This window comes from Pogona vitticeps, chromosome 12, assembly GCF_051106095.1.
Source record: "Pogona vitticeps strain Pit_001003342236 chromosome 12, PviZW2.1, whole genome shotgun sequence".
NCBI lineage: Eukaryota > Metazoa > Chordata > Lepidosauria > Squamata > Agamidae > Pogona > Pogona vitticeps.
Window position 1 is genome coordinate 5,978,298 of NC_135794.1, and position 27,580 is coordinate 6,005,877.

The 27,580-nt window shown below is 42.4% G+C and overlaps 1 protein-coding gene across 7 annotated transcripts in view; it reads right to left on the reverse strand.

Moving 5' to 3' along the window:
- ZNF609 (zinc finger protein 609) overlaps positions 1-27,580 on the reverse strand; it is an 82,518-nt gene that overhangs the window by 13,715 nt on the left and 41,223 nt on the right. For all 7 annotated transcript variants that reach the window (XM_072981775.2, XM_072981774.2, XM_072981769.2 and 4 more), the window contains one exon: positions 4,808-5,033. In XM_072981775.2, coding sequence (XP_072837876.2) covers positions 4,808-5,033 — 226 coding nt within the window. The remainder of the gene's footprint in view (positions 1-4,807; positions 5,034-27,580) is intronic.

Genomic DNA, 27,580 nt, shown 5'->3' on the forward strand with positions numbered 1-27,580 from the left:
AGCCACAAAAGAGGAGAGCTCAGATTTATATTTGAGATCCATTTAGTAAAGAATTCTTAATTTCAGACCTGGAAACCGTACTGGTGGGGCTGAACAAATTAATACAATGCAGAAGCTCTCGGTCTATTCAGAAAACTCTCAGCATCCGGATTCTTCTGCCACCAATTTTTTTTTAACCCAGGATCTCCTCTCCTGCAGATGTCACCATCATCCAGCAGGCACCAGCTCTTCAATGCAAGGGCTGCTTTGTAAGGCTTTATACGCTCCGGCTTCACACACTGCTTTCCTGCAGAGCCTTACAAGTTAATTGCGTGGCAAGACGCCAGCAGCTGCTTCCATCTCCGAGCTGGCAGGTCAGATTAGGAAGGACGTTCTGGCAGCCTGCCCGCTGCCATGATCACAGGAGAAAGATGAAGAGCTCTGTAAAGCAGAGACCTCAGCAGTGGTTAGACTGCCCCCTCCCTTTGCCTGCTGCTCTGGCAACCAAACAAAGCACAAGACTAATTGTAACTCCTGCCTGACACACTGTGTCCTAGATTTAACCTACCTCAATCAATCATGACGGGGGAAAAGAACCTCCCAGCAAATAAATACAGAATTATTTTGTGAAATGCAAGATGATTTGTGTCTGCCTCTGAAGAGCTACTCTTGCTGGAGCAAAGGGGGAAAGGGGGGGGGTGCTAGGAAGAAGCTGACAATGGAAATCTGGAACAGACGGTGATTCGGGCACTCAGAATGACTATAATGCTGGAAAAAGATTATCACAACATTGCGTACCCTCCCCCCCCCCAAAAAAAAGCCTTGGCTGGAGTTAATCTTAACTTCTCATTTCATACCTTCTAAAGCAAGCAACAACGATGCTCCCATTTTTATGAGGCCAAAGAGTGTCTAATAATAATATTAATAACATTAGCACAGTGTCTAATAATCACTCAACAGCCCAATTACTGAGCCAGGGTTCTCTGAGCTAGTGTCAGCTGGTCACAGTTTCCAAACTGCATCCATCTCCCTGTTGGCCAGTGCAAAGAAGGCAACTGCGGAGACCAAGAAATCATTTATAGGCCAAAGGTCCTTGATTCTATTGGGTGGTGGGGTTTTTTTTATCAGCATAATAGATACAGAGCAATAGCTCAGCTGTTGAAGGGGCACAGGCTTCCCCCAGGAAGTGCTTCTGTTGTAAGTGTAACACATTGTCCTACAAGTCAAATTGTGAGCTTTTGTTTAGCGGAAAATAAACATCCTCCCCCACACTTTGTAACTTCACAAGTGTCAGAGGCTCCAATGTGTCATCACTGTGACATATTCCCCATCCCTTTACTTTCATCAACATTTAATTTAAAAGAAGAAAGTTCCCCTATCATTCCATTTTCAATTGCTGGAAAGAGCTTGAAAAATATACTTTTCTTCCCAAGTATCTCCCTATTAAAATCCTGGAAATGTTTGAAACCCAACATATTCTCCGGTTTGCATGCTACACTTCCCATTGCTATGTTTTCAGTTCTTGTTGTGCAATGTTAACTAAGCAAAATTTGCATGGCTTGTATACAGGAAGTCATCTCACAATGGCAGCATCTTTTCCCTTTTATTTTCACCATGATATTCATAAAACTGTCTATTTTTGCTCAATGAAAATATATACCTTTCAGAATTTAAAAAAAAAAAGGACAATCGCAACCCAGAGTGCTTCACATTCTAGAGATAAAAGGAAAAGAGAAAGATTCAGAGGAACAAGCTTCTGAATTTTCTTTGTGCAGCAGCTGCTGTTGCCATGCAGTGATCCTTGTTGCTATGAAGATCTCCATCTCAGACAATGGCTTTTTAACTGCAAGTACTCTTGCTATTGGCTGAGATATTTCCCAGGTGAGCAGTGATGCTTAAATCCTCAATTTCAGGAGTAGGTTGAAATTGCTTGTTTCCAGCTAGGAAAGGGTTTGGAGAGAAGAGCAAGCTTTCTTTAGTTACCAGCTTCACTCCAGGTGGCATTAATCACAGCAAGAGGAAATGGAAACCTGTCCACTCATAAGGCAGCAAGTGGAGGGCTGCATTCCAGAATAATGAAATCCATTAAAGGATCAGAATCATGCCTAAGAAAATTAGGAAAACTGCTGCAACAACTGCCCCAAATGCCTTAAAGTAGTCCTTAGAAATATTTAACACATTTCTGTGAAAGCAGCATAGGTTACAGCTAGAGGATTAAGGAGACAGGGAAAAAGGTAAAGTGCTTTGAAATAGCTGCTTGTAGCGCATGCAGCAGGGAGGGCCATTGTGGCAGCTTCTGTCAGATTTTGGTATGAGAGGACTCAAAATGTACTTCTTCATGTTAACAGCCAAACATGTAAAAATGAGTTGATTGCCATTAGCATTCGGAAGTGTGAACACTGAACTTTTATGAATCAATATTACTAATATGTTACTTTAATCACTAATTCTAAAATAAAGAGTGAAAGATTCTTACTTGTTACAGGTTACTGAGTAAATGAGCAAAGTAAGATGGGGAGACCTTAAGCTGTACCTCTATAAACCAGCCTTGTTAATAGACTGGTAAGCAAAGTGGCAGATTGGGTGTCTCCACTTAGCTGTTAAGCCACATGGATCAATACTGCTACAATCCTAGGAGGAGATCTTATTTGTCTTTGTGAGCTAGTACGACAGCCACTCCTTGCCATGTTGTTATCTTTAGTTTTCCTCTTAATTTGTACAGACGTCTACAATGGGCAGCAAGTTACAAACGCCATTTCAGCGACAGCATTACCCAGGCAACAGAAAGAGTTTGAACCCACCAGAGAAAATGTGGCTGCATGTCAAAAATCAAAGCAAGTAGGCCTGGTGCCAGTTCTTTAACAAAGCAATGAACTGGTGTCAGTTCCTTTTAATAATAACTGCTATGAAGGAAATACAGCCTTGTCATGCAGCTTGTGAATTTTTCTGGCTCATCATCTCATGTTGCATAAGGGAAACATCCACCACAAGCAACACTGTAAGCAATTACTGGAAATCCAAACACTATCACAATTTTTGGAGAAGGAGGGCAGCCACAAAAGAGCCGACATCTTGCTCAGTACACCAACCAGAACCTACACGCAGACAATCAGTGATGTAATAGCTCAGAACTCATCTAAGGAATGCAAAGCCTCGGATGTGAGTTATTACTTCTGACAGCAGGAACCGCACAGCAGCCAAAGTTGCCTGCCAGGCAAGATCTCTGCACACATTCACTGAAATAAGTGCAGGCTAAAAATAGTGAAGCTGTGATTCCTGCAGAATACCTCCTGGGCAAGATCTGAAATTATAGCTGCTCTAAAAAGGCCTAACAGGGAAAGACAAGCTGCAAAAACATTAAAACTGGACAGCAAGAGGGATGGCAGCCCTGAGCACAGGACACGTTTTACACCCCCACCTGTCTTCTGAAGTGGCTTTCTCTGGCCCACATGCAGATAAATAACACCATGTGATCTTATCATGAGAGATGCAAACTATTATTACTGAAATTCTTGTAACCACTAATGTCAGAAAACACAGTGGAAACTTGTGTTGGTCTTTCATCACGTGATTTCCACACAATGTACTTAAGATACCAGTTTGCAAGCCCAGCAATCTGTGAAAGACTTTGTCAATCTGAAACATTTTTCAGATTGACAAAATCTTCCTGAATTCTAACCTTTTAGAATCTGTAAAATCTGCTCTGCTTGGCATTGCCTTGTGATATATCTGTAACAGTCCAAGGAGATACAGTACATTTTTTATCTCAGTGAGACACTGTTTTGGCTTCACTCTCACTCAAAATAATTGTCCCTCTTCCAATTCCTACTGGCTACCTGCCTAATCATATTACGGTTCTGCAGGAATGAAGGTGATGGGGTAGTAATGATGGTGGCAGAGCAAACACTGGCTTACTGTGATAGGAAAAACAGAATTTTTGAAAGTTAAAAATCAACCTTTTCCTAAGTGTGCATACACATCTGGCAAACATTTACCTCTGACAGAAACAATGTTTAAAGAGTCTAGTAAGACCAATGACCTAAGAAAAGGGCTTTTGAAAATGCAAAGGACAGAAGTGCAAACCTCAAAACAAGGCACAAAGACCAAAAGATAGCCTTAAAATTTCTTAAAAACAGAGCAAAATATCCACACTTAAAAGGGGAAGGGAAAGAAGGGTTTCATGTGCATGAATGTAGAGTTTATAGTGCTGGTTCACAGTGAACACTGGAAGCTGCCTTATAGCGAGACTATTGGTACAACATTGTCAACTCTTTAGTTGGCAATGGTTCTACAGAGTTGCAGGCAAGATTCTTTCTTAGTCTTGCCTGGCACTTCCTGATAGTCTATCCAAATATTAACCCAGGCGAACCATGCACAACTTCTAAAATCAGATGAGATTAGATGTGTTCAGAGTGGTATGGTGACTGCAATTGACAGGAGGGCGGATAGTGGATGAAAAGACACAAAAACACCCAGAAGGCTACCAGAAGGTTAAGTAAACTTGGTGAACTGCGTCTCCCATCAGTTTCAGCCAATGGAACTACTGGAGCAATACTTAACTCACTACATCAAGTTGCCTAAGCCTGTTCAGTGGAGTGTCCACCTTTTGCAAAAGGACAGGAGCAGAAGGGAGGCTGCTTGTGGCCTGGACAGAGCCACTCCCAAAGTGAACTGAACAACATTGCCTAGATTAAGAATGGAAGGCAAGATGGCAGGGTCCTCCGGCACAGTGTCATTTTGTGGACAATTGGGCTAAGGTGGGATACCATGTTAAAGCCAGCAGTTGACTAGCACTAGTCTAATATCAAACATACTAAAGGCCACCTACCGTCTTCTGTCTCCTGCCACACGATGCCCTCCAGATTGACGCTGGTGCCAGGTTCACAGGGGCCCAAGCACTCTGGCTCAGTAGCCAGTGCCACATCACATGTGTTCACCCCTACAGAGCGAGTGCGTACCATTATCTGCTCACATGGTGATGATATATCACTGTTGACAACAGGGACAAGAAGATGCAACGGTAGCACTGCAGGGGTGGACACTGGAGACTCCATCTGAAAAAAGAGATAATACAGCAGTTACAACAAACACATAAAGATGGATGGGGTGGCTGGACCTCTTTTCTACCTTCCATATCCCCAAACTAGGAGGACGTGGCTATACTGGGTCCTCGTCTTCAGGAGTAGATGCCTTCTTTAATACATTTACCATGGGACAACAAATTCTAGGAAATGTTTGGTACCACAAACTTAGACTCTGTAAAATGTCCAGCATTTTACAAACAGAACCTGGATAGCTAGAGATGTTGTATCTGTCTGTTGAAAATAGTTCCTAACAAATGTAGTGGCATGGGCAAATCACAGCCTCTTTCCAAAACAAGCTGCTCCTGGTTTGTCAGCCCTCATTTCCTTGGGATCATTCCTAGTTGATGGGGTGCTCATTTGAAGGTTAAAAAAGACCATGGAGGTGATAAGCCTGTATCTGGGCTATCCAATTTAAGACAGCAGACTAAGGGCTCACAGAAATAGATTATTCTTCCATTAGGAAGTTGGAGAGGGAAGAATTCTTACACATAGAAAACTAAAAGCTAGAAAGGTAAAAGGCTAGGGTGGTGACTTTCCTCCTTGACATATGAGTTTTCAGACTGTGGCTATGTTTATGAAAATGTGCAGTAACACAAGCCATCCATCTACAATGTGACATAGTACAATCTGGAAATAAGGTTACTACTTCAGAGAGAATTAAGACAAAAGCCACCTGTTTGTTGGCAAATATTTCTTTCACTGGAAGATAATCTATTGTAGCAGGTACAAGTTATGCCCTGAAGCCTAGCACTAGGGTAATCACTACCACCAAACACAGCTGAAGAATCACCTCTAATACCTAGCTGCCTCTGAGTCACATAAGAAAAGCAGTTTTAAGACCATACCTACTCTGCTCATCTCTTTTCAAAACATAATTATTTTGTTTTAAGCAGAGAAAAAGTTACGTTCCCCCTTCATGCCCTGAAAGGGGATCTACAAGCATAAGGATACTGCCCACTCACACAGAATGCAGCGATCTCTGGGAACCTGGTTTTCAATTTGGCCTCTTATCCTTCCCAAATCATCAGCTAATTCAAAAATTGTACCACATGCCACTCAGCATCCAACTGATGGCCCTGGGTGTCTCTTGGTAAGCTCAGACACATTCCAGCCAAGGGAATAAAACCATCAAGCTGTCACTGTGGGAAATCTGCCTGCTTGCTGCAGATTATAGCTTGCCCTTCCCTGGCCAAACACAGCAATCTCCAAATCCCTTTGCCAGAAGATACCCTGCTCTTTTCCCCCATGAGCATTCGTGACCATAAAATCAGGAGTTATTTATGGATGATGACTGCCAACAGCCACACACTCTCATTTAAACTAATTCTGTTTTTGAACCATTGCCAGATCATCCTCCTTAGCTGCTGTGCTCTCTTCTCTCTTGCCTCCCCCTTCTCTCTCTCGCACACACACTGGTAGCAGTGCTTTTTTATGAAGCAATAACACATTGAAACAGAACAAGATGAATCTTGTTTGCCCGGCACAAGAGGAACACATCTCCACATTGCCCCCAAAACAATCCTTGGGGAAGAAAGGGTTGAAACGCTGCCATTCATTAAGGCTGTTTTCATTTCTCAGATAAAATCTTGTCCAGAACTTTTCAAAGAAAATTGTGGGGATGGTCATTATACCCCTTAGTGCCCCTGCTAGGGGCAGGCAGCAGAATATTTACCCTCCAATGCAAGCAATCCCATTAAATGTCCCCCATCATACAGCTAATAACTGAAGGAAACAGCTGCCTTCTCTTTGGCAGTTTAGTACTTAAGAATGTGGGCAATGCTGACTTCTGGAACTGAATTTTCACTTCTAATCATCTTAACATCGTAGAACAAAACACCCAAGTTGTCTTTTGCCTGCTTTCCTGCATTTGGCTCTTTCTTCCCCTTGTTCTAGGCAGCTAAACAAACAAACCCAATCTGATCACCATGTAATGCAGGTTATCAATTTAATCTGCAATGACTGTGCTAGGTGCATCGGCCCAGGCAGGTAGCTAAGCCTATGACCTAGTTCTTGCGAAGTCACTAAGACTATGTCTTGATCGCACCAGTTCCCATATGCAAACTCCTCCTTGCAGATGGAATGCTCTCTTCTGGAAATTCATTCATACAGACAGAAAATTAGCATGCCAGGAGAAAGACCAGAGTTTTATATAAATCCAAGGTTTATATCCATCCATCATGTTCTCAATGACACAGCTGAATAGTCTGTAGCACGTAAAACCGCAGCTACATCAAATCAGTTTAGCACAATTTAAACAATCCTCCAACTCATGAGCTAGTTACCAACCTTCAAACACAGCTGGCAAATCTACCCATGGTTTTAATGACTAATATTAGCCATAGTTTGCTGCAATATATAAGAGGAGAAGAGAGAAAGCATGCTGGAACACTCATGGTAAGCTCCTAATCTTTTAAACCAGGGGTAGGAAATTGTGACGCCTTACAAGTTCTCACCAGTGATTGTGCTGGCCAGGGCTGCTAAGAATTTTAGACCAACAATTGCCCATTTCAACGATTAGTCCAAGAGTTGCCCATTTCTGCTTAAATCATGGTTTGGAGGATCAAAACAAGATATTTCAGACTGGACTTATATCTGTGAAATATTTTGAAACAAGATTCTATTTTGGAATTCAATCTGTCATAGGTACATCTGATATGCTCAATGCAATTTAGATTGGAAACAATCCAGAGCAGTAAGATGTCCTCTCCTTCTTCATATAGTGCCATGTTACATGGGTGCTGTTACATACGCAACCTAATAAAGCAATCCATTAAAAAAAACTAGTCTTCAATTCCCAATTTTTACTGAAGCAGCAAACCAGTGTCTGGGCTCTCCATTTCAGACTGTAGCAAGGAGAGGCTATGTATGAATGTGCACTTCTTCTGTAGGTTGAAGTTGTACAGCCACTACCCCATTTACCACTTCAGTGATCATCAGGTTTTGGAACAGAAGTAGTACATGAGACCATGCAGTGGATTGCTGCATCAGAACCTAGTGCAAAGCCTTCTGCTCTTCTTTTCCTGAGTTTTCTTTTCATAGGGAGGGGAAAGAAATGTCTTATGTTGTGTTGAGCAGGGGCCTTGGCCCCAATGAGTTCATCTGTGAAAGGCATGACAATTGGCTTAACTTCTCCTTCTGCTCAAGATCGGCTTGGATAAAGAAAAGAACTGGGGTATCCAAACAGCTTAGTTCTATTCATGATGCACTTGGCAAAATTCCAAAGTTGTCTGGATGCAGAAAGAGGTTTCAGGATAACAGCATGACCTGTGAAGAATGAATAGCACAACAACCATCTTAGGGAACTTGGCTCTTATTTCTAGCAACAACACTAAGAGCAGCTCCAGGAGAGTGTCCTAATACGGTGTTTGTTTTCCCCAGTGTTTTTACCTGTTGGACTGATTTTCTCTGAAAGGCCTCCAGGTGGGGTCTAAGCACTGCCAGCTTTTTGGGGGGGGGGGGGGTTGTCAAGGTTATAACATTACAAAAAAGTCCCAGGAGCTCTGCTCCTTGTTCGTGAGAATACAGAATCTGCAGCTCCAGAAAACCCTGTTCTCTAATCTGGAGCAGATGTGATTCCCCTCTTACATATTAAAGCAGAGCACTTGGCACAGAAGCATGGACAGTCAATTCATCTTGAAAGATGGAAAATGATTCTCAACCATGTAACCCTGCAGGCAGAGTTGGGACACTTCCTGGCATGTGGAGAGTCTGGGTAGTTGCAGCTTTTCAAACTGTTCAGCTGCCTTCTACTTTGAACGGTAATCAGCACTCAGCAGATGAGCACTAATTGCTGCTCCAGCTTTGCTAATTATCATTTGGTCACATTTGTAATGTGCATTATGCCACAGTGCATAATAAGCAGCTTGCTGAGAACCATCTAAGTGAGGCAGCTTTATGGGATTTCATATTTCACTCTGCAGTGGAACTAACCTTGTGTCATTTATCAGCTGTTGGGACATAGGGAGGAGGAGGGAGCAACCTGCATAGTTCTATATTCTTTCAAAGAGATGGAAGCCAAAGAAGAGAAACCCAAGATACGGCATTCCTACACACTCTCAAACTGAGCTCCCCCAACCTGCTTTTTTGAAACATCCTGCCCAGAGAAGAGAGCATTCTTTATCTTGAAAGCTTGACAGAGCATTCTGCGCTTTTAATTGGCCCAATAAAGGGCCAACATATCTTTTGGAATTTGTCTTACAGCCAACACAGCTTCCATTACAGTTCCTAATGAGGCTATGACAGAATACACTCTTCTGGTCTGTGTACATTTCAGAGGAACTACAGGAGGGAAAGGAAAAAAATAAATTCCTGGCTTTATCTAAAGAGCTGATCATCGTCCCATGGCCAACCACTTAAGTCTCGTTACTGGCCTGCAGATGAGAGAACAGTGTTTACTGTGCAAGACAAAGATAAACAAATATAGTCAGAGTGACAAGAAAGAAGGAAGATGGGAAATCAGTATCCCCATGGACAGCAACATTATTGTGTTCTCCTCCTGTGCAAGATCTCTTTCTAGGCTCATGATGTAAACAGATGGTCTACTAGAACCAGGCATACATAGGAATCTTCTGGTCTAGTCCCAAATATATAGAGTCAACTCATAAAACTAACCTGTGATGTGGGTTTTCTGGAAAAAGTAGAAGTGGGAAAAATTTAGGCGCTCTAAAATAGTGTTATCTGGTTCAGCTTCTTTGATTGAAATGTTATATTCAAACACATTCAAAGCTTTATGGGGAAATTATCATATTGGAATGTTTGTAATAATGTAAAGAGAACAGCATATACTTCCCTTATATTTAACAAAATAAATGACAACTCCTAAAAGAACACTATTTTTAGGACACATATCCAAAAACAGATGTACTTGATAGATCTGGCATCAACTAACTTTATTTTGCTGAGGTATAATGGTAGTACCTTCAGCTCCATTCTCTTTGAAGTACTTTTCAGTTCCATTTCATGCTGAGAAAAATCTGGTTCAGTAGAACAAGTTGTATTCCACTAAAAGATTGACATAAGTCTGCGGGCATAAGCAATGTACTGGATTTTGTCTTGACTACTTGTACTTATAACTGATTGAAAAGGAAGAGACTTTGCAAAACAGAAACAAGCTTAGTACATTCATTCATTAATATACTGAGAACAAATACACCATGTATAAATCCGGTCTAGACCCAGTCAGAAACCAACTGCACTGGGCACAGGAAGATGTTTTCATGTGTTATTTGTTAGTTCCCCCATGAGCAACTGAACACTAGGGTTTGTTAATGCTTGTCTCCTTAGAAGAATAACTTATAAAAGTTCATATCCTATATTTATCCCATCTAACATGACTGACTGCAATACAAATGCTCAGGCAATTTTAGATAAACACTTATATAGTGTAGAAAATTGTCCAAGGAAAAATATAGAAGAACGTTTCCCAACACAAATCTCTGCACAGAATCTGAGGCTGATTTAAAAATAAGATCTGAAGACAATGAGTTTGTCACAGTGTCATAAATGGAGCATCTTCCAACCAGGCACACTCCCAAGACCACTTAAAATCTTAAATGCTAGTCTGTAATCATTCAACAAGGATCTAGTGCCCACTTAATGATGGATGCATTTTCAGACCTTGAGTGAAGCCCATGAAAACACAAATCTATAGGTTTAAAATAAAAGGATAGTGGTTCTTACTCACAAGGATGCTGCATTTATAGGAAGGCTATCAACACAGTACACATGCAGAAATAGTCTGGAAAGTAACAGCTAATATAGCTAGATGTTAAGCACTCGGATTTTAAGTACAGAGACACTGAAAATCTCTCTGACACTTTGAAGAGGTTACAGAAGATTCATATCAAGAATAAAAAACATAATCGGAAATAAAATATTATTTTGTAAAAATGAATTCTCTTCAGTTTTGGAGACTGCCAGTAAACTGCCTATGGATTAACGTCCATGCCAATATTCTTCAAGAACAGTCCCCTTGTATAAGGCAAGCAACTCTTTGATTACGTTATGACCATGGATCCAAAATGCAGATTCCAGTAGTGGTCAGAAAATAAACTATAAATCAGTTCAGGCACATAGCACACACAGCTAGCAGATAATGGGATAACTTCATACTTGCTGTTAATACACTGGCTAGGTCTAGAACATATGGCTTGCAATGAAGTTTAAGGGTGCCAGGGATTTGTAACAGCCCACAGGATCTTCACAGATATTTTATCTGTGAAGTATCATTATATGACAATATTAATCCTTTACAACAAACATTAATTAAAATGTCATTTTTCTTAAAAGTTGGAAACAAATACTGTACATCTCATAAGCAAGCCACTACCACCATACAGCTTATTTAAAGTCTCAGGGTCTTGTGAATTCTAATAATCAGATTACCAACCACTTCTTACAAGTATAAAAAGGTTTCTGGATTTCCTACTCATCAATGAAAAATAGACAATTTACTGAGGTATTGGGGTGCTAATTAGATTTGCTGTCCATAACTAGAGATCTAAGAGTAAAGGCTACATGTTATTCTCCATGGAAGAACAGCATTTAAGAGAATGGGGAAGTGTCACGTTAAACAGAGCTACAATAATGGCTGAAATCCTGTTTCTTAGTATATCAAATGTAACTTCATTCTTCATAGGAAACAAGCGATCCTGGCCATGATTCTTGGGAGGACAGGACACATGCACACACTAGCTTGGTGTGCACTTCTAAGCCCCCCTATCAAATATTTCTGGTCCTCCTAAAATATTTTCTGAAGCTGACAAATTACTGGAAATTTAGGAATGCTAATTAGTACCATCTGTGACAAACCCAGACCTACTGGGACAGGCCACATGTTAACTAAGCTGCCACCAACCATTCCCTATAAGAAGTCACACAGACCAGGGATGGATTTTCAACAAATAAAAGAATAAGGTTTATTTAAATCACACACAGGGAAAAATAAAATGATCAGGTGAATAAGATATAGTAACGTGGCTTAGTTTCACTCACACATACACACAGTTTGGTTCACACAGAACCCTTAACTTGAAGCACAGACCCTGAACCTATCAGTTCTGGCTAACCATACAGACACCTGAACCTATCAGGTTGGTACTCTGACACACAGTAGTACCCTGTCTGACACACAGACTCCCACACCAGCTTCTTCTTCCCAGCTGCTGCTTCTTCACATCCCAGCGTCTCCTAAACTTCACCACACAGGCTTCACATATATATACAGTACAGCCCCTCCTCCTGATGTCCCGCCTTCCACTCCCCATAGGATGGAACTTTCCCTCCAAACCCATGACAGACAGGTAACACCAGTGCTGTATGTAACACCTCCCCTCTTTATAAGTTGTTTTGTAGGGGGAAAGCTAAGGTGCTTTTTCCCAAAAAACAACCTGGATAAAACACACAACAACAGTTATACATACCATATCATACTTACTTATACTTACATTCTAAGTTAACCATAGCAATTAGGCATTTAACCATTTACCATATACATTACATCAATTTACCTTTATTCATACAAACCAAGTTCAAAAAACAGGTACATTTAACTTTTGTCATCAATATAGATACATAGTCCATGTTTCTTTCGCCGTCTTCATTCTTCAGGTCTTCTTGACAAGGCGTCAGCAACACAGTTCACTGACCCTCTGACCACCTTCACTTCAAAGTCATAGTCCTGTAGGTTTAAAGCCCACCTCATAAGTTTGCTATTGTGGGTTTTCATTGTCTTTAACCATTGCAGTGGTGAATGGTCAGTGCACAGAACAAAATGTCTCCCCCAGATGTAAGGCTTGGCCTTCTGGATCGCGTAGACTATGGCCAAACACTCCTTCTCCACGGTTGCCAAATGTCTCTCACCTTTTTGAAGTTTCCTACTCAGGTAGGACACTGGATGCTGGTCACCATTCTCATCCTCCTGGCAAAGAACTGCTCCTACCCCGCTGTTAGACGCATCGGTGTAGATGATGAACTCCCGGTCGAAGTCTGGAGCACGCAGCACTGGATACTGGACGAGCGCCTGCTTCAACCTCTGGAACGCCTCCTCACAGTCGCTGGTCCACGGGATGCGGTCATCAGTCTTCTTCCTCGTCAGATCGGTCAGCGGAGTCGCAATCTCGCTAAACCTCGGGATGAACTTTCTGTAGTAGCCCACCAACCCAAGAAATGATTTGACTTTTTTCTTGGTGTTGGGTCTGGGCCAATCACGAACAGCTTCTATTTTGGCCTCCAGGGGTTTTATCACTCCTCCCCCTACCATGTGACCCAAATATTTTGTTTCTGGGATACCCAGCTGCAGTTTGTTCCCTCTGCAAGGCCTAGGCCAAAGCACTTCCTCCCCTGGGTTTAAGTGCCTCTCCCTGCCTTCCTGGTCATCCCAAGTTTTCTTTCTGACCTTTTGAGCTTGCAGGGTCTCTGCTGCTAGCTCTAGGTTTCTCTTTAGGTCCTTCCTCAAAGAGTCTATATATGTCACAACGTCTTGTGGGTCATCCTGGGTGATCTGCTCCCAATCCTGCTTGATCAAATCACGGGGCCCTTTCACCCTTCTCCCAAATAAAAGTTCAAATGGACTGAACCCGGTACTGGCTTGTGGCACTGATCGATAAGCAAACAAAAGGGATTGCAGCTTCTGGTCCCAATTGTCTGGATTCTCTGCCAAGTAAGCCCTAATCATGCGCATTAGAGTCCCATTGAACTTCTCAGTTAACCCATTACTTTCAGGTTGATAGGCAGTGGTTTCCTTGTGCTTAATTCCACAGATTTGCCATAAGCGCTTCATGAGCTTCGATGTAAATGATGCTCCCAAATCTGTGATTATTTCTGAGGCAAATCCCATCCTGGACATATACCACACCAAGGCATCTGCCACTGTGTTAGTTTCAATGTTAGTCAAGGGTATGGCTTCAGGGTACCTTGTGGCATGGTCCACAATGGTGAGAATGAACCTGTTCCCCCTCTTTGTGGCCTTGGGCAAAGGTCCCACAATATCCACCCCTATGCATTTGAACGGAGTGTCAATCACAGGCAAAGGGCACAACTTTGCTTTGGTCCTATCGCGGCTATTCCCCTGCCTTTGACACACATCACATTGTTTACAGAACTCCCTGATCTGTTTTCCTATGTCAGGCCAGTAGAAATTCTGTGTGATTCTCTGCTGTGTTTTGTTCACCCCTAAGTGTGCAGCAAACATGTCAGAGTGCCCCCTTTGTAAGATCATGGGGCGATACTTTTCAGGTACCACCAGCTGACTTCTGATCCCATCTCCCCCTTTTGAGATATTCCTCAGGGTCTCTCTATATAAAATCCCCTTTTTCTCCAGAAATCTCACTGGGGTTTCAGGTGTTAGCTGGGCGTCAGTCACCTGTTCAAAACACTTTTGGAGAGTGGCGTCTGCCTTTTGCTCTTGTCCAAATCTGCTGTCTGTGGTTAAGGTTTCCACCACAGCTTCTGAACTCCCCCCACCTGCTTCCGTCTCTGGCTCATCATTACCCCCCTGAACTGTCCCCGTGGTGGCTTGTGAACGTGTAATCACTAGCACCTGTTTCACATGTTCAGCCAGGTCATTTCCCACGAGCACGGCTGCTGGCAGAGTCGATGAAATTGCTAGCCGCCAAACTCCCCTCCAGCCTTGAAAGTTGACAGGTACCTCCGCTACTGGCAGAGAGATCACCTGCCCCTCAATCCCTGCCACCTTCATGCTCTCATTTGGGATTACATACTCCCTAGGAATAATATCTGGATGGCACAGGGTCACCTGGGAACAAGTGTCCCGCAGCCCCCGATACTGACGGTCAAGTATTCCTACGTCCACCCCTGCTGTCTCAAACAACTGAGAATCTGTTCTCACCAGCAGGCAGCGCCTGACCTCTACAAGAGGACCATTTTCCTCAGCCTGATCAGCAGATGTAGCTGTTCCAGATTGAGTAGCCATGGCAACAGGCTCCCTCAGTGACAATGAGCCTTGCTCTTTCTGGACACAGAACACAGCTTTTGGCTTGGTCCCACTCGAATCCTGAGGCACAATTCCTTTTAGCTGCTTTAATTTCTCACACTCTGAGATTAGATGGCCCTTTCCCTGACAGAAATAACATTTTCTGGTGTATTTTGATTCTCTCTCATCTTGTTTTGGTTTTCCCTCCAAAATCTGAGGTCTTGGTTTCATTTCTGAGGGCTTCCCTGCACCATGGGCCCCTCCCCCTTGCTGGTTTTTCCCTGGTCCCTGAGAGTACTTGCTGTAGGTTTCTTTAGGTTTCCCCATCGCTTTCCCCTCACCCAAGGGCTTTCTTATTTGGGAAATAAAATCTGCAATCTCGGCGGCTTCTGCCACAGATTTCGGTTTCCTTTCCCTCACCTGGAATTTCAGTTCCCCATGCAGGACTGAATAGAACTGTTCCAGCGCTATCAAGTCTTTAAGCTGCTGGTAGGTCTCTGTCCCCTCCTGAGATAGCCATTTCTCAAGCAGCCTCACCAATTGAGCCCCCACTTGGGTAAAAGTCTGCTCTGGTTTCTTGGTGAGTGACCTGAATCTTTGCCTCAGCTGTTCCGCATTTATCCCATGTCTTGCAAACACCAGTTTTTTTAAACTCTGCAAAATCTCTCATCAGTTCCTGTGGCATCTCTGAATAAACCTCAGCCAGGCTACCACTGATTAAAGATCGCATGATGGTCATCTTCTCAGTTTCCCTCACTGAGAAGTCCACAAACGCTCTTTCCACTAAGGAAAAGAACACCTCAGGACAATCTCCCTTGTGGTACACAGGGAATTTCTTCAGGTCAGCTTTAGACAATTGGCCTCCCTCAGAATCCCTATTGTTATTATTGTTCTGATTCATCAGTTCCAATTTTCTTAATTCAAACGCCATTTTCTCTCTCTCCAATCTTTCTTCTCTTTCCATTTTCTCTCTCTCTATTCTTTCTTCTCTTTCCATTTTCTCTCTCTCTAATTCAAACTGTCTCTGTTTCTCTCTTTCCCTTTCCTCCATTTCAAATTGCCTTTCCCTTTCCTCCCTTCTTTCTCTCTCTAATCTTTCCTCCACTTCAAATTGCCTCATCCTCAGTTCATGCTGTTGGGCTATGAGCAATTTTCTGAGCTCTGGGTTCTGTTCTCCCGTGCTGTCACCTTGCACTGAGCCAAATTCATCCTCAGAACCTTGGTCAACCTGGGGGTCTTTCACTTCACCCATTTCTGCCATCTGGCTTCGAGTCAAGGGCATAATCCCCCCTCAGAACAGGCTGCTTTAAAAAGTCAAGCCTCAAAATAAAACGACCACTTTTTTTTTTCTTTTGCCTCAGAACCAGCTTTCCCTATAGATTGCTGCTGTCCTTCAGCACTACTTGCAACAGTTGCGAGCTAGAGTCTACCCCCCTCTGCTGGGCCTCTCAGCAGACAAACTAGCTCACTGCTATTTCACAGTTTTGCCTCAGCTTTTTCCCGCCAAAACAGGCTGCCTCAGAGCTCCCTAATCTAGTCCCCAATCTGAGGTTACACGTTCTTCTACTAGTGCACCCCCCCGTGAGGCACACCTAGAAGATTACCTACGTGCTCTCAGATTGTCCCTGACTAGACCCCCCTTGCTCTGGGCACACTTGCCAAGGCTTTGCTGGACCGCTGGACAACTAGACCAGTCGTATCCCACACGCTGGACACCAATCAATGTGACAAACCCAGACCTACTGGGACAGGCCACACGTTAACTAAGCTGCCACCAACCATTCCCTATAAGAAGTCACACAGACCAGGGATGGATTTTCAACAAATAAAAGAATAAGGTTTATTTAAATCACACACAGGGAAAAATAAAATGATCAGGTGAATAAGATATAGTAACGTGGCTTAGTTTCACTCACACATACACACAGTTTGGTTCACACAGAACCCTTAACTTGAAGCACAGACCCTGAACCTATCAGTTCTGGCTAACCAACAGACACCTGAACCTATCAGGTTGGTACTCTGACACACAGTAGTACCCTGTCTGACACACAGACTCCCACACCAGCTTCTTCTTCCCAGCTGCTGCTTCTTCACATCCCAGCGTCTCCTAAACTTCACCACACAGGCTTCACATATATATACAGTACAGCCCCTCCTCCTGATGTCCCGCCTTCCACTCCCCATAGGATGGAACTTTCCCTCCAAACCCATGACAGACAGGTAACACCAGTGCTGTATGTAACACCATCTACAAAGGAAAGAAACTTTTCAAGGCACTTGCTTAACTATGTTACTGTGATGCTTGATTATCCATCCTTGGCTCAATTACTGCATAATCTTACTGTTCAATTCTCACACACATCCTTATTTAGCTCCAGCCTGAACAATAATAGTTAGTTACGTGCCGTCAAGTCAGAACCAACTTATAAAAACCCTAATGGGGCTTTCAAGGTAAGTGAGGCAGTTCCATTATTCCAGTAAGTTTCCATGGCCAAGTGGTAATTTCAACTCTGGTCTCCAGGCTCCTAGTTCACCACTCTACCTATCCACTACATCAGTGGTTCTTAACCTTTGTTACTCGGATGCTTTTGAACTGCAACTCCCAGAAACCCCAGCCAGCACAGCTGGCGGTGAAGGCTTCTGGGAGTTGCAGTCCAAAACTCCTGAGTAACCCAAAGTTAAGAATCAGTGCACTACATCACAGTGGGTAACCCAAAGAGTAATAACATTTGTTTTAACATCACTATGGATACTGATCTTCAAATTAAACTTGCATTTTCTTCTCACATAAGCAAGCATTATGATATCAAGCAAAACCCAAAGAAACAAAACAAGAACATGTGACACCTTAAAGACTATTATATTTCAGTGTAAACCTTCATGGATATATCCACTTCATCAGACATATGAAAACAGAATGAAATGCTGAATAAAGTATCAGTATACAACAGTACTCTAAAACAACACAGGCCATAAATTGCTGCATGTAGATGTACCATACAACAAAGAGCCAATGAATACTTAGAATGTTCTACTTGTGAATCTGATATTCAACATTTCATTCTGTTTCCATAAATCTGACAAATTGGATGTGTACACAGAAACTTACATTAAAATATAATAGTCCGTTTGTCTTTAAGGTACCATGTTTTTGTGTGTTTTTTTCCTTATGTTTCTTTCGATTTTGCCAGATATGCTTGCACAGACTAACACAGCTACCTCTTCCAAAGCATTATGATTTGCCTAGTTTGAACAGTTGCCTAGTTCCCAGAAATGCAACATCTATCATATATCCTAAACAGGGAAAAATTTCCCTCCAGAATCTACAATGGTAATACTTCATCAGCCTTACACTGAACTTTGTTCACAGCAACTGCACTGTTCCCAAACCAAAGGAAATCGAAGATATCACTAACTTTATCTTTATGATACTTTCCCTCCATCCACTTGCAGTTCATGAGTTTTCATTTTTAGCTGATGAGGATATTCCACAGAATTACAAGTAACTAAAATTATAAATCCCATTTTTCTGTCTGCTCCTTTTTCACTCCCCATTCTTGGATGCAAATAAAGGCATTCCAGATCAGGCCTTCTTATCCAAGAGCTGCACACATAGGCTGCTTGTGCGAGCAGCAAGGAGACAGATCTGGAATAGTTTTGAGGAAGGGGAAGAAAAACTTTATGGCCATGTTAAGATGGTAATCCAGAATTGCTCCCACTCAGTTCTCTGTTTAGTCCTGAAGGACACTTGATGTGAATCTAGAGACTCCTTTCAGAAAGGTGAATGTGCAAACAAAGAATCTGATTTTGAATTATCCCTTTTGCCCAGAGGAACTCAGTGTTTGATAGCAGATGTTTGCAAATGGAACAGGGCTGCCTGTGTGACAGCACTGAGTCATGGTCTCCCAAGTGCTTCCACTGTGTAAAATTACTTAATCTTAAATTAGATGATACCTCCCCTCTGCCATACTGGAATTATCAGCAATTCCACTGTTAATCATTTGATCCATCTGCAGGAGTCTAAGTTATGAAGGAACACAATTTGGAGAGATCAGGGATGACAGGTTCATTTCAGGCAAAGTGCTTAAGCCAGATGCCAGTTAATTGGCACAACCTGAACATTATCACTTAGACTTTCAGAGAGAGAGAGAGAGAGAGAGAGAGAGTGTCCACATAGAGTCATGAAGCCCAGAAAAGAGTACAGCTTTAAAGAGCTCCTGTTTAACACAGCATTTCTTTTATTACATTAAAAATTATTTTGAGATTCAAAAGAGTGTGCTGAGATCTCTTAGTAGCTAGAGAGGAGAACTAATATTTTATGGGTACAAGTAAAACAGAAGATATCCATACATGCTCCTCACAGTATTATTTACCTCTGATGAGTATGGCATGCATCAAACCTCATATCTTGTGTTTTCTGGGTAGAAATCATATTCCAACGGACTTCTCCTCATGGAAGACAGGATAGAGTGAAAAAGTGCATCCCATTTCTCACAGGTGCTTTGTGCAATTTCTGGTTATGTACTTCCCATTCCTCCTTCCCCTCAGGGGAAGCCATATGGAAATATCTGCCCACAAATATGCATCAACCTCTTTCAAGGAGTGGCAGTAAACACAAACCTCCTGCTCACCTTTTCACCACCGCTTTTCCCACTGTGCCAATACATGATCTGGTCTTACAGGCAACTCTTCATGCAACCTACAAACTGAGATCCTGTTCTAGTCTGGGAGCTTTCCCTTTCTCACAAAAACACTCTCGTAACAAACAATTAAAAAGGTTAAAGGGAGAGGGGACACAAAATGTATATTTGAATTTTAGAATCAGTTCACTTTGTGAGGAAACCATGCCACAAAATCAATATGATTTAAATTATCCAAATAAAATGACCAATTGTAATTAGTGATTTTAAAAAGTAATTTATTATATATTATCTAATCTTAAAACACAGATATATAATCTTAACAAATTAAAGGGGAAAAAATACGCAGTTCACATTTAATACAGACAATTACACAATAAAGTTTTTTTCATTTATTGCTATGTTCACATGCAAGGAGGAGGTAAAGATCATTTACTCTGAAACCAAGTGCCCAACTCTATCAAGAAGTAAAGAGTAGCATTACTTGCAGTGGTGTAATTTCTTTACAAGGATGTGTGATCCATTTATTTGGCTGGAGCTAAAAAAAATTGGCGGATATCCTGTTGCACAGTTACACAAACGATGTAACCTTTATTATTTGGCCTTTATATAAAAAGGCAGTCTTTTAGCTGAATAGCCACAAAACACTAAATTAGAAACACAAACTCATTAAAATCTGACGTAGCATTTTAAAAATTTAATTTAAAAATAATATCTTTTTATCCACCCTGGAGAGGTGACACGAGAAGGTTCCTGAAAACTTTTGATACCTTTGTAATTGATTTATAGTCCAATACAATAGTTTCCACCTGGGGCTAAATAAAAGTGGAGACCTTGAGAGCACACACTAGTGCAGTATAGTGTTCCAACTCTTGATGTTCTTGTTGCACAAAAATAGAATGACATATCAGAGAAAAAATATGTGTATATTTCAAATATGATAAGTAAGGAAGACATCACATTTCAGAACTATTTATCCCTTAGGCAAGAAGAGACATTTTCTTTCAGCTTATTAAATATTAACACCTATAACTTGTCAAAATGTGCACATCTCTGCACAGGTAGCCTGCATACCTTAGTGGATGTGGTTGTTCTCATTCCCTACCAACTTACCAGCTTTTAGTTATAAAGAGAAGATCAGTTAAGCTTATTACCTAGTATAATTCAGAGTGACTAATTCAGCAAACAAGGGGGAGACCCAAGAAATATTCCCTAATCTGTGTACCAAACTGGATCAGGCCAAAGGTCCATAGAATCCAGAACAGGTTGCCTACTTGTAACTATGTCTTGACATGGCCATTGGTAGCACTCATACACATGGGACTGCCTGCACTTGTGCAACATGTTCTGGGAACCACCCAGATGAGAACATAAAGAGTTTTGGCAGGAGACCCTCCACTGCATATACTTTCCCCATCTCCCTCCAAAAGAAGTCTGTTCCCTCAATTCATAGTACATCCAAGCAGAACATCCAGAAGGTAGGAGGGTGGATTATGTGATCACTTGAAGTAGAACAGTTATAGGAAGGCAACTTGCCCTCCTCCTTTGTGGTCTCTGTAGGCTCACACACATGGGAGATAAGGAAGCTTATCTTACAAGGAGGGCAGGATTTCACTGGAGGACAATTGGCGAACTGGCTCTGTGGAAACTGGTGTTCTTATAGTTCCTTATGTTAATTCTGTAAGATCCATTGTCTCTACCTGTTAAATCCATAACAGATCAATAAGTGCTGCATATGTCTGAAGGCTGTGGGCCTAGGCAGATAAAAGGACAGAGCTTGTCAGATATTCCAGGAGTTCAAAGATCATTCTAAAGTGTTAGAAGGGTTGGGGTAGAAAATAGGGCATGTTATATTTTGTAAGAGGTGAAAAGTGGAGACGACTTTGAATGAAAACGCTGTGGACCACCTGCTAAGTGCATCTGCTTGCTTGTTTTGTATGCCAGGTACATGAAAGGATACTGGCTAGATGCACTGTTTGATGTAGAAAGACCAAATCTAAGCCATCAACCAAGTCAGTGTTTGGGAATGGGTGCCCCGCTGCCTGTCCAACCTGTATAATCTCTTCTCATCGAATGAGAAAGAAGGAAGTCCTGGCTTGGAGAACTGCCAGCATCTCTAAGGTATTTATATGGAGATGGTTCTCTTATGCTCGATGATAGCTGAGGAACGTTGGACCTCAGAAGTGTGCATCCATCCATTTTGCAATGCATCCATGGTGAGGACTGATGAGTATTGCACTTGTTTTTCCACAGGTGATGAACAGATGTCCTCTATATGAAGGACTATTTTACGAGCAAAGCTAATGCAATCTGGCTCTGGGATCCTCTGAGAGATGACTGAATTACATAAAACATAACATGACCTGTCTGCTCTGGATCGTGGAAGATCAGATGCATTGGATGGCCTTCTTTTTGTCTTTATTCCCCTTACAGGCAAGCAGTTGCCTTGGAGGTTTCAACTGTGCGATATGGAAGTATACATCCTGGAGTCTAGGGATGCATAGTAGTCCGTATTAGTGTAGGAGTAGAGTGTCCTGAATGGTAACCATTGTGATGAAGATATTAACACGATGAAAGTCTAGGATGGGACACAAAACACTTTCTTCCAAACTATACAAAGTACCTGGAGTAGAAGCCACTGCTTACTAATCAGAGGAGTACTCTCCACATTGTTCATTTCATGAGTAGGTGTGAAACCTCTTCTTCCAGTCAGATAGGGGTATAATTCACAGGAAGTTCTGTTGTGGTAATGTGTGGAATCCTATGTCATAGCCATGCTTGATGATGAAAAGTACCCAATGGTCTGCTGTGATGGCACAGAAATAGTGGAATAGAGGCACTGTTGGTAGAGATATATGGTGGGGATGGGTCAAAAACATGGCTCCAATGATGGAGGTGGTCTTTTCTTGGTAGTAGTTTGGTATTGGCCTGGTGTATACTGACGGTATCCAGCCATACGGTCCTGTAAAGACGGCTGTCATATAGACCTGTCTGTAGAGTTCCTGTGGTACTAATAAGCGGAACAAAATTGGCTTTGTCTTATTTTTGATTAAGAGGGAAACCGGGGCAAAACACCAAAGTGCTTGGCTGTGGTTCACAGTTTGTTACCATGTTCTAACTTTTTCTCAGGTTTGTCACTGGAGAGGCTTTTTTTAATCAAACAGAAGGTCCTCTATGGTGGATCAAATTTCAGGAAGAAGACCAGACAACCTGAGCCAGGCATGTTGATGCAGAGTTCTTGCTCCTGCCAAGGTCTTTGAAGCTGAGTCTGTTGCTTGTTGAGCTGTATTTATCTGTTCATCAGTGAATATTTAAGTGGGACAAAACAGCTATACTGTGCTGATCTTCTGGCAAGTTGTTGAATACTGTGATTACTTTCTCACAAAGGAACTGCTGATATGAGCACATACATGCTGCCTAATTAGCAATCCTAAGGGAGTGGGCAGCTGAAAAATATCTGCATCACCCAACTATATTTAGCTTCTTGCCCACCAATCAGAGTGGGTCTAAATCCAATCGTTCACTCCCTCCCTGAGTATCTCAGTGGGGTGGCTGTCTATTTTGAAGTACTGTTGGAAGTAAGCTTTACAAGAGAGGCTACTGACGGTGGTAAGGCTGGTGTAGTGATGGTGGAGACTATCAGTAGCAGAGGCAGGATAAGTACTGAAGTCAGCAAGGCAGTCGAGAGTTGAGGCAATCACTGAGTCCCTTGTGTCAGCTAGCAGAGATTGAGATAATCTTGTGCTTGACTCAAAAGCATTATGATTTGATCCAGTTGCCTAGTTCCCAGAAATGCAACATCTATCATATATCCTAAATAGGGAAAATTTTGTAGAAGAGGAATACAAGACCTAAATGTTCCAGTCATATCAAAAGTTCTGTCTTCGCCAAATACTTATTATTCCACCAGCCAATGTACATTTTTGTTAGAACAGTTACTGAAGATGGTTGGTCAAGATCTGTTGCTGGTATTGGTATCAAAGGTACTGCCACTGTTAGCCAGTCAGTATTAGAAAGAGGTTTAGATATTATGACTGTGGTACAAGATGGATAGTACCATGGCAAAAGGGATCTCTGTTTCTGGTCATATCAGTTCCAGACTTATTGGGTATCTGTTTGGTACCCTGGATGATGAGAGCCATCTGGGGAATAGTACTGATTGTGCCCTCTCAAAGATATTTGAGTCCAGATATGAGACAGTGACATCTGAGTCAATACTGTGACTTGGAGAGGGAATCGAGATGTTTTCATCAAGTATCTGAGTGGGTAACTGAGGCATACCAGGTCCTTGTGGCAGCAACATTGCAGCAGGAGAAGGTGAGGATGGAGAGATGGAGGATGGGCTATCCTTCTCCTCCGTTATTTTATTTTTCTTGCCTTCAGGAACTGGGAACGGAGATGGTCTCTTAGTCTTCCTGGCATGTGTGGAACTTCTCATAGCTCTCTTCCGCACAAGTGTCCTTAACTTCGCTAGGCAGTTATTTAAACCCTGCTGAGTGAAGGGGAGACACCGCCTGCAATTCTGGGTGTTATGAGTCTCTCCAAGACAGATAAGGCACTTTGAATGCCCATACGGCAACCGTATCTCAAAGCTACACACAGAGCAGGTTTTGAAAAAATGGCGAGTTGCCATGGTTGTCTTACAAGACAAGAGGAGGATGACAGATGTGGTCAGTGGAGAGGTTCCTAAACACGTCCTGTCAGTTAGGCAGTTGAAAAGGAACTGAGGCAATTGGAGGGAGACTGGAACAATTATGAGTAACAGAAAGAGGCGGGGCTTCCACTAAAATTCTAAGTTATCAGTTAGGAAGTTTCCAGAACTTGCTGAACAGGCAAACCTATGCAGGAGTCCAGAGACCACAAAGAGACACATTTTGGAGTGACTTTTTCTGATTTCTTGGATTACATATCCCACAATTCTCCATTCTTGGAGTTCCACCTCCAAGTAGAACAAGTTACAGACACCTAAATGTGACTTACCTGGGAGAAGAAAAGCATAACTGGAAGGCTTTAAACTCTATGCAGATGTAGCTTCCAATTCAGAAAGAAAGATGCCAGCTAGGATGGAGGCAGAAACAGAAAGCTTGGGCAGAGCCACACCGTCCAAGTGAGGTCTTCTCTAAGGTGGGCCACATTTAAGTGTATGTCTCCTAGATTGCCCTCACACCGCACAGCAAGTAAACTAGAGTGTGCCTTGCTACATCAGTGGGGTCAGATACCACTTGATATAAATCCTCGGTTTTTGTGCTAGGCCTAGCCCCACCCAAGCTGTCTGTTCTTGCCTTGGTACTAACTGGGAGTTTTCGTTCTCCATGTTTCTGTATTTAAAACAGGACCCAGTAATTTGTAACTTCTACATCTAGATTATCTGGATGCAATGGCTGTACTACCTCTCTTGACTGCCATACAAATTGTGTGTTATAATCTTCATGACCAGTGATGCCTTTCTGAAAAGCAACAATCCTCTAATCACATTAACCAGCTTTTACTCCTCAGAAAGGTGCAAGACATGTTGACGAGAATGTTGTCAATATGTTTTGGCACACTGTCATTCATCACTGATCAATCATCAAGAATTTCTTTTTGAGGAGGAAGCTTAGTCAGAGCTCAGCTTTGTCTCAAAGTCTTGAGTACTATATTCAAGGAACAGCCGAATAAGGAAGCTGACAACTGCAGAGTTTAGAGGCTGCAGATACAGTGGTGCCTCACATAGCGATTGCTCCGCTTAGCGAAGGAATCGCTTTGCGATGGACTTTTTGCTATCGCAAAAGCGATCACTTTGCGATGGTCCCTATGGGCTATTTTCGCTTTGCGATGATTGCAGGGAAGCGATCATCACAAAGCGCCCATTTTCACACAGCTGATCGGCGGTTTCAAAATGGCTGCTGGGTAAACAAAATGGCCGCCTGCTGTGTTTGGGGACGGATTCCTCACTTTAGAGGTACTGAAAATGGTGGCGCTATGGAGGATCTTTGCTTAAAGGTGAGTTTTAAGCCCATAGAAACGCATTAATCGCGTTTTAATGCATGTCTATGGGCTTTTTTATATCACTTAGCAACGTTTTCGTTCAGCAGCGATTTTTGCACAACGATTAACGTTGCTAAGCGAGGCACCACTGTACTGTACATTGTGTTTGAAATACATCAGCAGCTACCAACACATGGGCCCACAGAAAGTAAGGTAAAGAAACAATAAATATGGAAAATAAATTATGAAATGTGTCCTGAACAAGACTGATTCAGTGTGTGAAATCCACCTAATTGCCAGCATTCTTATTGTACAGCAGATGGTTTAGTTCTAGATTTTTCCAATAAATCATTCAACCTTCTTCACACAATAAATCCTATTGTTTATCTGTTATAATGGATCCAAAGGCTAGTCTCATTGAGCAAATAGACTTTTCTAGCTAATCCCAGGGTGACAGAACTCTTTGAAAAAATTTCATATGGTTAATAGCTGGCTGGATAGCTAATTGACTATCTGTCAATATAGCTCAATTAGAAACTAAGAGCTTTATAGATAGGTAAAGGTAAAGGTTCCCCTTGACAATTAGTCCAGTCGTGTCCAACTCTAGGGCATGGTGCTCATCCCTGTTTCCAAGCCGTAGAGCTATTGTTTGTCCACAGACAGTTTCCATGGTCACGTGGCCAGCACAACTAGACACGGAACGCCGCTACCTTCCCACCGTGGTGGTACCTATTTATTTACTTGCATCTTTACATGCTTTCGAACTGCTAGGTTGGCAGGAGCTGGGACAAGCGGCAGGAGCTCACTCTGTCATGTGGATTCGATCTTACAACGGCTGATCTTCTGACCTTGCAGCACAGAGGTTTCTGTGGTTTAACCCGCAGCGCCACCACGTCCCTAGAGGTTTAGAGATGGAACCTTCCAAATCAGAGCAAACTGCTCAGAAGGTAAACTTTTGCTGAAATCTCTCTCATTTACAAAACTACAAAACTGTAGAACTGCCAGACACCCCATAGTCCAACTAGTTTTCAGGGTTACACAATGTTTTCACAGCACCACCTTCATTTAGGACAGAAAGGCAACACAATCAGTTTAGCGTCAAAATCGCTTAGCGATGACTTTTTCAGAGCGTTTTGCGCTTTGTTTCGCGATGGTCCCTATGGGCGATTTTCGCTTAGCAATGGTTGGGACCATGCTTCACATAGCGATTAAATTTTGGGTCCCCTGTTTTGCTTAACGATGGTTTAAACAGCCTCATGTTTGCTGTTTTTTAAATGTTTTCCTGTTATTTATAAAGTTAAAGTTTACTGTTTAAAATGTTTGAAATCATAAAGTGCACTTAATAAACCCTTTGCTAACCAAATTTGACTTTGTTCTGACTCTTTTTAAATTTGTTGTTGTATTTTTCCCCCATTGAGATGCACTGAAGAGATTTCAATGCATTTCAGTTGGGGAACCGTGTTTCACTTAGCGATGTTTCCTATGGCAATTTTCGCTTAAGGACGGCAATTCGTACCTATTGGAATGGATTATCCGGTTTTCTGTGCATTTCAATGGGAAACCGCGTTTCGCTTAGCGATGAAATCGCTTAGCAGCGATTTTTTCGGAACGAATTAACATTGCTAAGCGAGGCACCACTGTACATGCAACTTAAAAGTCACAAAGAGCCTTTTGCTAACATTTTAGTTTTGCATTCTCAAATGCAGGTGATTCAAAAATGCCTACCGTATTTGCTGGCCTACAAGACGACCGGCCGTATAAGACGACCCTCCCAACAGGAAGAGCCTGGGTGGGCGGAGGCAAGAGGAGGAGGAGGAAGAGGGGAAACGGGGGGTGGCGGGTGAATGAGTGACTGAGCGCGCTGGCTCAGCAGCGGGAGGGCGAAGAAGAGGGCAAGAGGCTGAGGGGGGCGGCAGGAGGAGGAGGAGGAGGAAGAAGAAGAAGAGGGGAAACGGGGGGGTGGCGGGCGAGCGAGT